The sequence below is a fragment of the Lepidochelys olivacea genome (genome assembly GCF_965140295.1).
Source record: "Lepidochelys olivacea isolate rLepOli2 genome assembly, chromosome: 5".
Taxonomy (NCBI): Eukaryota; Metazoa; Chordata; order Testudines; family Cheloniidae; genus Lepidochelys; species Lepidochelys olivacea.
In genome coordinates this window covers 133,852,854-133,866,237 of record NC_140415.1, presented here as the reverse complement: position 1 = coordinate 133,866,237, position 13,384 = coordinate 133,852,854, and the positions used below count along the sequence as shown (strand labels likewise).

Genomic DNA, 13,384 nt, shown 5'->3' with positions numbered 1-13,384 from the left:
TGCAATCTGATCCATGCAGGCTGATCCCTCCGCCCACACAGAACCTCAGAAGTCAGTGGGACTCCCATGCAGATCACAGCCTTAGTTTGTATTAGCAAAAAGATACATTTAAGGAAACAATCTGACAAATGAAAGACAGGAAGTAATTCATATATGGCCCTTGTGCTGGATCTGGCTAATCGAGAATACTTGATCCTGAATCTAGCCAGCACAGCAATTACATTGAATACAGTGTCCGACCTTGCAGAGAAGCATTTAGCAAAGGTACATTAGGGATAACAGCTAAAGAAGGGGATACTTACCTGAACCAATCCACACCTAAGAGGGATGGGATTTGGGTGAGTATTTATAAAGCAAAGTATCCCCAAATTAACTTTTCCAGGACTGTTGAAAAATTACTTGACTATGACACAAGAAGATATCAGATTTGAAAGATTAACGAATGAAACAGATGATCAGTAAACTGAAGGACATGCAGGTAGACACCTTTTTACATTAAAAACCAGAGCTGACAAATTGAAAAAATCTTGAGTGTAGGAGTAATGTTCTTTCTGCTGTTGTGGCTCCAGTATAAGTTCTTCCAAGAAACTGAAAAATTGTTCTTGTTATTCAGTATCAACACATGGTAATGCAGCTTTCGCAGCAAGGGTCAGATTCTTCAGGAGTGCTATGCACCAACAATTATAGCCAGATTTTCAAGAGTGCTCAGCATCCAGAACCTGAGAACAATGGGAGCTGCTGGATATTGGGCATTTTTGGAGTGGCCAGATTTTCATTTAGGTAGAATGGAAGCTGTTGTATGTAGAGTTCTTTTAGAAATCTGTCCTGCAAGATCATTCTCTAAAGTATTTTAATATGAAGAGGTTTCAAAGTTCCCCTGGAATGGGAACACAATTTATTAAGTTTTTCAGAAATATTATACTGCATTTCTATTTGAAAGTAACATTACAGGCTTTGGATTTTATGTTCTTATATTTGTCTAAAACATCTAAATAAGAAAAATCAGGAAAAACAACTGTTTCCACTTATTTTATTAATGTAATTTTTATAAATCCACACTGAATATAAACACACCACATTTTCTGCTTCAAATTACTGTAAACTTAAAGTAATTCTAAACATATTTTCACATGTCCATTTGGGCTAAAAATAGCCAGATATTGGCCAGTATTTCACAGTAGTACAATAGTCACCTGGGGGAAAAAAGCGTCTCATACCCACTGTGCCAAGTCTAGGACTATGAAGTATTTGAACACTTGTTCTCAATCTTAATACATTTCTTAGGGATGTAAGAGTTACCTGAAAGTTTTACATGTGCAGGAAGTACTGCAGTTACTGGTCTCTCATTTTTAGCTGCCTGTTAACTAGGTAATTAGTAGTTACTTTTAATGGCACACAAATAGCCCTGTAGAACCTAAAATCATATGGGTACTTAATATTCTGGTATGAGGAGATTCAATGCTCCTACCACTTATTACTGAAAAACAAACTGAGCCCCAAGGTTATAAGGCAAGAATCTGACATTATTTTGTCCTTTAGGCACTAGACTCATACGACTTTTACCCAATGATGAGCTGGATTTCATGTGTTTGTTTCCATGGTGAAGTAGGTTGTCGTTTTAGTTAATAAGACCTGAAATACATGGCCAGTTACCTGGATACTGCCTAAAATCTAAGGCTTACTATAAAGTTGGGTTCTTATCTGAGAAGAGACTTGAAGTAGCATCATGGCATTCTATCTGCATCTTTATTTCCATATCAGAGGTTTGTTGAATAAGGTGCCACATTTGCATATATCCGAACTCAGATTATCTCAAATTCAGAAGTCTACCTTGCAACTGGAATTTCATTTGCAGATTTTAGATCTGACCCCTCAGCAACTTGGATAACTGTTTACCCACAATCATTTTTCAGAGCTGAACTACAGTCTGAGGAGAAATGTACATTTTCTTTCCCTTTTGCCATTTTCACATGGAGATAACTGGTTTAATTTAACTATAGAAATGCTTCAAAAGTGCTCACGGTCAGACAAAAGTTAGGCTTTTGCAGACTGGTGTTGATAGAAGAAAACAGTTTTGACAAAATGATGACAGGCCAAATGAAAGATGCCACTCACAAAATGCAACATCTCTGAAACGCTAATTCCACCGTCTAGAATTGAGAGACTTTCACTAAGACAATAGCTGCTAGAAATGAGTTACCCAACTGGTGTGCAACATATGCAAGGAACAGGAAGAGGCATTTCAGCAAAAGCTGATGGACAATTACAGCGCATCTTACACTAGGAGTACTCTTACTCATTACCATCAGCAACTAACTGCTCCACCCATCCTAGTGCCAGCATAAGTGGTAGAATAGACAGGGCACAAGTATTTTTATCACCACATCATATGCCCCTAATCTAAACAGGATTAAATGATAGAGGTATGAACACACAGGTTTGGCATCAGTGCTGTTGCCATTGCTACCATTGGTGCAGCTTAACCGGTAGCAGCAAAATGATGGGAGACTTTAATAGAAACACTAGTGCAGAAAAGGCAAGAGCATGGGAGGAGGCGACATCCATGTATTTACCCTACAGCCGCGGAGAAGGTTAAGGTGATAAACATTCTGGATTGGGAAAATGGGTATTTCTTGCAACATGTAATTCTTCTTTCACAATGACGGTCTACCTTAGAAAGCAGGAGAAGAGGTTAGATATTTGGGATAAGATGCCATGCTAGAACACATCCAGTCACAGCAAAATGAAAATGGAAGAAATACTAAAAACCATATGCTTCAATATAAATGCACATTAACAATTTAACAACAGTAATATTACGTTACTGTCGGATTTACTGCCTACAGAACAGCAAACATAAATCAAAAGTTTTCAGCTGACAGTATCAAAGTGAGTTAGCTGGATAAACATTAGTACTGAAAATTTTCTATTTGCCAAATATCTTTTTTTTTTTCTTTTTTTTTTTAAAGTGCAAGAGAATTTACTTTTATTCTGGAAAGTAGAAAATGAAAAATATTCTCTAGTTGTGACTAAGAATCAAGATCAGTGCAACATGAATTATAATAGTAATTCACATTTTTTTCTAGGGAACAAAGGCCTTGTTTTTGGCACATTTCCACAGTTTTGCAGTGCAAACTATTTACAATGTTAATTTTTTATTCACGCAATGTGAACGTTTGGTAAAATTTTACTCTAACTCCATTGCTCAATTGAACACGACTACACAAGCCTTTCATACCTTGGAATATGCTACTGTGTGTAACTATCCATTTTATTCAGCTGAAAAACAAGAATCAAAACAGAAAATATATGCAAAAATAAACTATAAAGAAAAAAATAGTCAAATCTGATTGTCATTTTGTTACTAACTTCAGGGGGGTTACATTTAAAAGTTAGTTTTTCATAAATATAAAAACAAAATCACAATAAATCTCTCATTTAATAAAATCATCATCACTATAAAATCTTATTTAGTACCATTTAAGTTAGAAAGGTCTACCATGATACACACATTCCCAACATTTGAATTACAATTTACAAAATATACTTTAAATGCTTCATGGCAGCAGTGCACAAAGCTCATCACTGCTGCCAGTCTGTCACATGTATTTCCTTACATCCTGTTTTCTTTTCCCCATCATTTGAAATAGAAATGTTTCTAAGTGTTACGGTCACATGTAACAAGATAATTTTTTGGCCACTTATTCTGTTTTCTTTGCCTGTCTTTTCTTAATGCTTTCACTGGCCTCTCCAGCAGAACGGTCACAGACTGAAGAGGTTCCGTTGGAAGATACTCTGGCCTCACCCTTTACTTTAGATGGAGTTTGTTGCCAACCAAAGAGTATACGGCCCAGCACAGACTCAAAAGGAGCAAATGGAGAAACTGCAGATTGTGTCAACATCATGGTTACCTATAAAGAAAGTGGTCAAATTTAAGTTAGAAAGCCTTAGCTCTCCAAATAAAAAGACTATTTAAGAAGAATCAGCACATATGGGCTGGTCCGCACACAAAAGCACACACTGAAATACCTAAACCAGTTTTAATTCACACTTCTGTTATTTCAGCACAAGTCTGCATGTGGACACTCCTCTAACAGAAGCACCCTATGTCAATTTTACATTACACTCATCTGCTAAATCACAAAGACCTGCACTGAAATAACAAAAGATATATATGAAACTTATTTATTCTGGTGCAAGTTTATGCAGACCATCTCTAAGCTTTCAGAACTCTGAATTCTGTATATCCCTAATTTGAAGACAGTGTTGTATTTTACATGTTATAAATATAGGGCATTTCTAGCCTCTGGTGCAAATCTTTGTCGAAAATAACTGCATTTCAACTAAAAATAGAAGTAAACAATCCTAAAAGTGTAACACTGTTGCAAAAAAAGCAAACATCATTCTGGGATGTATTAGCAGGAGGGTTGTAAGCAAGAAACGAGAAGTAATTCTTCCACTCTACTCTATGCTGATTAGGCCTCAACTGGAGTATTGTGTCCAGTTCTGAGTGCCTTATTTGAGGAAAGATGTGGACAAATTGGAGGAAGTCCAGAGAAGATCATCATAAGTTATTACAGGTCTAGAAAACATGACCTACAAGGGAAGATTGAAAAAAAAAATTGGGTTTGTTTAGTCTAGAGAAGAGAAGAGAGGGGGGACATGATAACAGTTTTCAAGTACATCAAATGTTGTTACAAGGAGGAGGGAGATAAATTGCTATCCTTAACTTTTGAAGATAGGACAAGAAGCAATGGGCTTAAATTGCAGCAAGGGCAGTTTAGGTTGGAGATTAGGAAAAAATTGCCTAGGGAGGTTGTGGAATCTCCATCATTGGAGATTTTTAAGAGCAGGTTAGACAAACACCTGTGAGAGATGGTCTAGATCGGGGTGGGCAAACTACGGCCCATCAGGGCTTTGGATCCAGCCCATGGGATTGCCACCCCTGTGGAGCTGTGGGCCCCGCACCACTCCCCTGCAGCCCCTGGGAGAGGAAGGGGCAGAGGGCTCTGTGTGCTGCCCTCGCCTGTAGACATTGCCCATCGCAGCGCCCATTGGCCAGGAATAGAGAACCACGGCCACTGGGTGCTTCGGGCGAGGGCAGCATGCAGAGCCCTCTGCCACCGTGCCCGCCCCCAGGGCTGTGGTGCTGGCCACCTCTGGGAGTGGCGTGGGGCCGGGGCTGGCAGGAAGCCTGCCCTGGCCCCGGTGCGTGTCACTGCCACCCCAGAGCTGCTCCAGGTAAGCGGTGCCAGGCCACAGCCTACACCCCAACCCCCTCCTGCACCCGAGCCCCCTTCCGCACCCCACACCTCTCCTGTGCCCGAGCCCCCTGACACACCCCTCCTGCACCCCAACCCACTGCCCTGAACTCCCTGCCGCACTCCACACTCCCTCCTGCACCACTGTCCTGAGCCCCCTCATACACTCCGCACCCCTCCTCTGCCCCAACCCCCTTGCCCTGAGCACCTTCCTGCACACTGCACCCCCTCCCACACCCCTGCCCCAGCCCTACATTCAGGGCCCGGCATGCAATTTCCCCACCCAGATGTAGCCCTCGGGCCAAAAAGTTTGCCCATCCCTGGTCTAGATAATACTTTCCTACCATGAGTGCAGGGGACTGAACTAGGTGCTCTCTCAGGGTCCCTTCCAGTCCTATGATTTTATTTCAACTTAGGTTTATTCATTGCATTTCAGTCTAAGTGTACACACAGAAAATAAACTAAGCTTAATAAATGCATGAAGAGTAAGCCAATGAGAAAGATAAAACAGAAGCTCTCTGTTGACAGAGGAAAAAGTCAGTGGCCTGGTAGACTTCTTTACAATTTTCAGTGCATTGCAAGAATTATTTCACTCATAGTAACATAAAACCAAAATCTGCACAAAAGCCTTGCTATATTAAAACTCATTATGGATAGATGTTTCTAGCCACAATTAGCCACAAAGGATGAATTATTTACCTGTAGCCTTTTTCCAATTTATGGGTCCAAATCTGAAAAATCTCACACTAAGAGGAGACTGTTCATTGAAGTAAAGCTTTGTTGGGTCAGGCCCTAATTAGAAGTCTAAGGAGAACCACATTTCTAGTTCTCTTCTGACCTTGGCACATCTCCAGAATAATACTTCAAACCTTCCATACATTTCAGTCTATTCTGCCTACATAAGCAAGCATTTTCTAGCCTGTTAGATATAGATATGTGACCACACGTATTCGCATATAAAGGTGTAATATAAACTACTAAAATTCCAACTTTATCTTAACCATTGAAATGAAGTATCTTTAAAAAAGTGACATGTATAAAACAAAGCAATAAAGTTACTGTAAAATACTCTAGGGCCTTGTCTAGACTTGAATTATTAGTCTCGTTCTGTGCTAATTGGCAACTAATTAACATCTTAACTAATAAGATTTTTAAATGCTAATACAGACTCTTCATAAATATTTGTTCCAGCACGAATATTAGTTCCTGGTTGTAGTTTTCATCCTAAGGTTCAGCCATTCCTCCCCTGCCTGCTCCCAACACACCTACTGTACCAGAGGCTGTGGGGAAAAAGGCTATGTTGGTTCTACACCACTGAAGACTCCAGGCATTGGGGTAAATCCTCAGAGGGGCCTGTGGCTGAATTCCACTCCCTTTATACTACTTGAGCAGATCAGAAGGAAGGAAAGAATCTGCCCCAGAGTGTTGTTTGTGGCCCCTTGACCTTGAATTGCCCCCAAGCTGTAAAGGTTGGACATCACTGATTTAGGTAGCATGTATCCTAAAAAACTCCCACATTAAAACCAACTTATTGGGAGAACTTCCTCCAGGACTGGGGGAAACGGACCTGCTTAATAGACCCAATATGGTATTTATAACCCAACACTAAAGACCAGAGTAGTACCCTGATTCTGAGAGAGGTTTCAGAAGTGTCTGGAAAGCAAGACACTACTTCATAAGTCTGTGTGTCAGACTTGCATGAACTGTGTCAGTCTAGCAGTGCATTAGTTACTAGCTGACTTCAAGCTCCTAACAAGTCACCAATGCAGAACTGGTGCCACAAAGCTGTGTGTCACCATACCTTGGGCTTCAGTAGTACAGGGAGTCTGAGGCTGCAGACCCCCTCCCCACACCTAACTATCTCCTAACACCACATCCCTTGTATCCTGAGCGCCTCTGATGTTTAGGTGTTTTAAGAAAAGATAAGTCTGAAGCATTAATGATGATTACTTGCATTACCGTAGCACCCAGGGGACCCAATATCTTAGTCAGATTTTAGAAACATAACGTTTTAGGGATGCTTTGTGGGAGGCAGGCAGTTCTTTTTAAACCCTCCTCTACAGTTCACCCAGTATTTTAACATCTCCTCAAGAACAGAGTGGCAACCTTCAAGATTGTTACAGCTCAGACGACACTGAGATTCCAACTTTGCCTTTTTTAAGGTTAACACAGTCCTGAATATAGCCCAGCTTTTTGGGAGAAGATAAATGCAGAACATGATAGATTTGAGTTCAACCATAAGAAGATTAAAGGGAAGAACAATAAGTGTGCATATATCTCACATGTGTACACATGCATGTGTGTGGATATACATATCCACTTTTTATAAACAAAGAGATAGTAAACACTTTTCATATTATTTTTCTCTTCTCCTTCACCATTATTTTCTATATAGTTGAAAGATGTGTCCAAAACCAAAACTTTTAAAAAACAGCATGAAGACAAACAGAGCATGTTCTATTCACTTATAAACAAATGTATTCGTTGACTAGAAACCCTTGGCCTTTGGCTGCAGTTCATTTTTGCTCTACATGTATTAACAGGTTGGCAAGACAACCTGTTGTGTCTTAATTGTATCTTTCTCTCAAATAATTTAGTAACTTGAAATATCAACTCCCTGTGCCAAATTCCTGAAATATTCTTTTAATACAACTAGCAAAGGTCACAGTGCAAAGAGCTTCCTGTCAGTCTGCTTCAGATATGAAAGAGTTACTTAAGGCTCATGGGGGTCAGAGCCTCCACTGGTATTGGGGTAGCTCCGCTGACTTCAATTGAGCTATGCCATTTTCACCAATTGAGTTTGACCAGATCTCTCCAGAAGAAGAAAACTGAAATTAGAATTCTGGTGGCAGGTATAAAGAGAAATATTCAACAACATACATCTTACTTTAGAAAGTACAGTGAAAAATATTGCTGTATTGCATATGTTTAAATAATTATACATTTCCAAATTCTTACCTTTGTGACCACTAGAAAGGTGGTATAAAAGAACATAAGGTTGTGTCTTGCTATTGGTAGGTTCTGGGCATGTTGCAATGTGAAGAGTACTGCACCTACCAGAGTCACTTTTACAGGGCTGGAAACCAAACAAAATAAAGACAAGCGTGTGGATTTTCTCTCCTCCCCCTCCTATGCTGATAGAATACCTCCGCATACAAAAATATAACTACAATATTTGCTTGGCTGAAAGTAAATGATAAAAAGCTTGTGGTAACAATACGGCAACATGTTCACAGGCTAATTACATGTTTTGTATACATCTATTAGTTTTTAGTTTGCAAGCTTTTAATTTCTTAGATCTTTGTTCCTGAATTTAAAGACCACCACCCAATTTGTCTTCTCCATACTATTATTTAATTTATGCATCTGATATATCCCTTTATTAGTCACCTCTAAATTAAACTGTGCCAATATTTACACTCAGTTTTCTTATGGAAGTTTTTGCCACACCTCTAATCATTGTGTGATATTTTCTTCCCCCTGAGGAATTTCAGCTTAATTTTACTGTAGTTACTATTACTTAGTGACAGGTTTCAGAGTAGCAGCCATGTTAGTCTATATTCGCAAAAAGCAAAGGAGGACTTGTGGCACCTTGGAGACTAACAAATTTATTTGAGCATAAGCTTTCGTGAGCTACAGCTCACATCCGATGAAGTGAGCTGTAGCTCACGAAAGCTTATGCTCAAATCAATTTGTTAGTCTCCAAGATGCCACAAGTCCTCCTTTGCTTTTTGCTATTACTTAGTGATTCAACTTAAATTATTACTTCAGTCAACTCCTATGTGTTACTTGGGACTGCGTTAAGAATAAGCTCTCCTCATTGTGCTCTAGAACAAGCTGTTCTAAGAACCAATCATTCAAGGTGTCAAGAAACTGCTTGTCTAAATCTTAGACCGCTGTGACATTTGAGCACTTTATAAGAGGCTGATCAGGAAGCCAGTAGTATAACTCTACTTGTATATTCTTACGATTTGGGATTCGTCAAGTTTCATTTCTTATCACACCTTTAATTAGATTCATGCATTTAGCTTTACAACCAAAGAAGAACATTTGAAAAAAATTGTCAAGGGAATTTTTAACCAAAATAATTTCAGGATGTGAGGACAGTGATCTGTGTCCAACACCTCTCTGTTCTGGCATCTTGCCATCTCAGCTTTTACCCTTCATGAGACTAGATGCAATACCACAATTAACATTTAAAACTCATTCTTCCTTCAGCTAGCACTTTTTTAAAGAAAGTGACTGCAGTATTTTAAACTAGCAGAATTTACTTGTTTCACTGAGTTTGAAGTATTTAGGTGCAGCTGACACCATAAGCCTCACAATCCTTCCTTTTGGAAATAGTGCTGCTCATAATTTTTGTATTTCTCTTCTGTCATTCTTTACTACCCAGGGCAGTTACATGAAACCAGCATCCCTAAATGTTTATCACATCAAAAGTCATAACGCTGGTTTTGAAATAATCATTTCCACAGAAACCAGCTGGGAAGTCACATGGGAGGGCAAAGTGGGCATTTTATATCCCCTATGAGCTTATCTCCCTTTACAGCAGTAGTCTGTGGCCTGCCAGCCAATTCAAATTCTCTCTCTTGCAGAAGCTAAACTGAGTGCTATGTAATACTCCCAATTTAGCTTCTGCGAGACAAAGAATTGAAACCTGAAACTCAAGTAGCATCTTCTATCTTGCAATGCACCAGAGACATGTGTTGATGTTTTTTAATGCTATATATTTAACAGATGGCTTGCATGTGTGTTCAGAAGAGTGCAACTGTTTTTTCTTTTTTAAAGTATTTAGCGTTGGTAGAATATATCCACTAGAATGACAGTCCTAAAGTCATCTAACTACCTTCAGACTGTGTACCAGCACATGCAGGAATGTAAGTTTCCACTCACATTACCCTGCCACAATGTACTTCATTTCTGCCTTGGATGAACCAGAGCTCTGGCAGAGGTGGTTAATTTTTCTTGCCCATTCAAATGATTGTCCTCTTTGCACAAGTTGCCAACACGTTTACCAATTAGTTCCAATTCTGTGGTAATTTTGTAGTGAAGACAATTATTCATGAGGAAATCATTTAGACTAACTCCTCGTTCCACATAAGTCAAGCCAGCCATCACATAGTAAAGATTTGGACCCACTTACTTTGAATTTATAAGCAGTCTACTAGCACCTGTTTATAAACGCTGCACCACAAAAATTACTCATGTAGGTATTTGAAAGCAGGAGCCGAAGAGAACAAAGTTATTACAATTATTCCAGTTCTACAAAGGTTTACACAAACTTACTAGGACATCTTCAGAAGTTCATTGCTTTCAGGTTTCCAAACACCTCTCACCAACTGCTCAAAGTTAGAGATTAAGCCACCACCAGCTCCTGAAAATCCAATAAATTATAACAGGTCTCAATGGTATAGTCTCTTAGTGACTAAGGCCATGTCTACAACGGCAATTGAACGACAAAACTTTGTCTTTCAGAGCCATTAAACACCCGCCCCTCCCCCGAAAGACAAAAGGTTTGCCGCGACAAGTACCAGTGTGAACAGTGTGCTGTTGGCAGGAGAGCCGACAAACAGCAGCTACACTGCCCGACGTTTAGTGGCACGGCTGTAGCAATACAGCCATGTCACTAAAAGCTGTGTAGTGTAGACAGGGTGGATAAAAATCAATGACTTAAAAAAATAAAATAAAATAATCTGATTTTTTTGATAAAATGCTTTTTGAGGAAAAAAGCAATCTAAAGATAGTTTTAATTAAGATACATTATAGCTCAAAGATATCTCATCATGGAATAGGGATTATAAATTCTAATTCTATAGTATGAGACAGGTTTCAGAGTAACAGCCGTGTTAGTCTGTATTCGCAAAAAGAAAAGGAGGACTTGTGGCACCTTAGAGACTAACCAATTTATCTGAGCATAAGCTTTCGTGAGCTACAGCTCACTTCATCGGATGCATACTGTGGATGAAGTGAGCTGTAGCTCACGAAAGCTTATGCTCAAATAGTATGAGACAATATATTCACATAATGTTTAAAAAAAGTTTTGTAAATGAGTTCCAATAGTTCATGGATTAGGGACCCAATCTTATGGGGTCCAGGGGCTTCTGTATAGCTTATTTAGGTTAATCTTTCTATCTACCCAATGGGACTCAGTGCTCAGTCTAGAAGATACCATCAGAGATGCTTAGTTTTGCGGTTCTCAAACTGTGGATTTGTGTCGCCAGAGATAACATGCTTGTTAACAGCAAAAACGTTTTTAAATAAAATAAAATAAATAAATAAAGGTGAGAAATAACAGACCACAGCCCTATTGTCCCTCTGCAAATTTGTGTACACAGAGTCAATCCCTTATCTCTCTGTAAAAGTGCAAAGTTTTAAAAAGTTCAATGAATAGAAGATTGTTAGGGGCAGAATAGATCTGGACAAGAAGTCTGGAGATAAATGTGAGAAGGGAGGGACAGACAGTAGAAACAAAAGTGAAACTGTTTGAGCAGCATATTCCAGAAGTCTTGAGGTCTTTCTGAGTGTAGCCTTCATTGATCTACCATACCATTCTCTCACTAGAAGGGAAAACCTACAATGGCAGCAGGCCGTAAAAGAGACCCAGTTTGGGAATATTTTAATGAAGTTCCTCTACCTGTGAGTAAGACAGGCATGCGTGCAAAATGCAAACAGTGCAACGAAGACATGCAAGGCCCGAATGAAACAACATCATGAGAAGTGTTCCTTCTCAGGAGGAAGTTGCACTGAAGATGATGAAAGGATCTGAACATGCAGGATCTTCAGGTTGGTAAACTTCTTTATTTCATACTTCTTTCTTAAGGACTGCCTGTCTTCCTTCTGGACTATTCTTGAATTCTCATGTTTGAGCAACAAATATAGTTGTTACTCTATGGTACTAGCATTTTAGATGCAGTTGTGATAAAAAAATAAATAGCTGAAATAGGCAGATCTTCCTTTTACAATTTCATCTTTAAAGTAGTGCTGAGTGTCAGTGAATGCAATGAGGATTATTCAATGAGCAGTATGGTAATAATAAACAAACAACTGCATTGACTTATTTTGTTTAGGAGAATCCATCCTCAATGTACAGGATTCTGAAGACTATCCACCTTCAAGATCACCATCATTTTCTATAGTTTCAGAGTTATCTGCCAATGACAGTGTTTCAGTCACATCATGTATGTCACTGAGCCACAGTATATCACCTGTAGCAAAAAGAAAAAAGAACCATCATCCAGAGAAAACCATAGATAAGTTTGTGATAAGAACCAGCAGATTACAAAAAGATGAAGAAATTGCCCGGTTTATGCAACAAACTCTCCTCTCCGTATGATTGAAAACCCACACTTCATTTACATGGTTCAGGCATTAAGACCAGGATACAGTGCACCCAACAGAGCGGATGTTGCAGGCACATTTCTGGATAAAGTGTATGAAAGAGAAATTGAGCAGTGTGCAAAAGGTCTAGAGTTAACCTGAGTCTTGATGGGTGGAGCAATGTCCACAATGATCCTGTTGTATGTGCTTGTGTGACAACAGACAAAGGGAAGGTCTTTCTTCCAGAAACAATTGATACAACAGGAAATGCACACACAGCAGAATACTTACAGGAAGCAACAATAAAAGCTATAACAAACTGAAAAAAAATTCAAATGTCTACAACGCAGCTTGGTCACGGACAATGCTGCAAATGTATCCAAGATAAGAAGAAATTATTTAAAGAAGAGTGAAGAGAGTCCCAAGCTAACATACGGTCGCAGTGCTCATTTGATGCACTTCCCAGCCAAAGACTTCAGTGTTACAGTAATAAAGGCTAATGTTGAAAGTGCAAAATACTTCCGTAACAACCACTTTGCAGCAAGTGCTCTGAAAAAAGTGGGAGGAACCAAGCCAACTCTCTCAAGACGTGTGATGGAACTCAGTAGTGGACTGTTTTGAGCACTGTATCAAGAACTGACCTAATCTGATGACAGTGTGTGAACAAAACTGTGAAAAAAATAGATGGCCCTGTCACAGCCAAAGATCTCAACAGCAGGCTTAAGAGAAATGTTGAACACATGCTGAGTACCATGAAGCCTATTTCTGTAGCCTCGAACAAAACGCAGGGAAATAGCTGTTTTATT

At 39.3% G+C, this 13,384-nt stretch overlaps 1 protein-coding gene across 3 annotated transcripts in view; it reads right to left on the bottom strand.

The window, feature by feature from the left end:
* Positions 1-1,016: 1,016 nt before the first annotated feature.
* Positions 1,017-13,384, bottom strand: part of TMEM38B (transmembrane protein 38B) — a 50,089-nt gene continuing 37,721 nt past the window's right edge. For all 3 annotated transcript variants that reach the window (XM_084629224.1, XM_084629223.1, XM_084629225.1), the window contains exons 4-6: positions 10,548-10,635; positions 8,220-8,337; positions 1,017-3,911 (exon numbers count right to left, since the gene is read on the bottom strand). In XM_084629224.1, the coding sequence (XP_084485350.1) occupies positions 3,702-3,911; positions 8,220-8,337; positions 10,548-10,635 (416 nt within the window). In that variant the 3' untranslated portion in view covers positions 1,017-3,701. The remainder of the gene's footprint in view (positions 3,912-8,219; positions 8,338-10,547; positions 10,636-13,384) is intronic.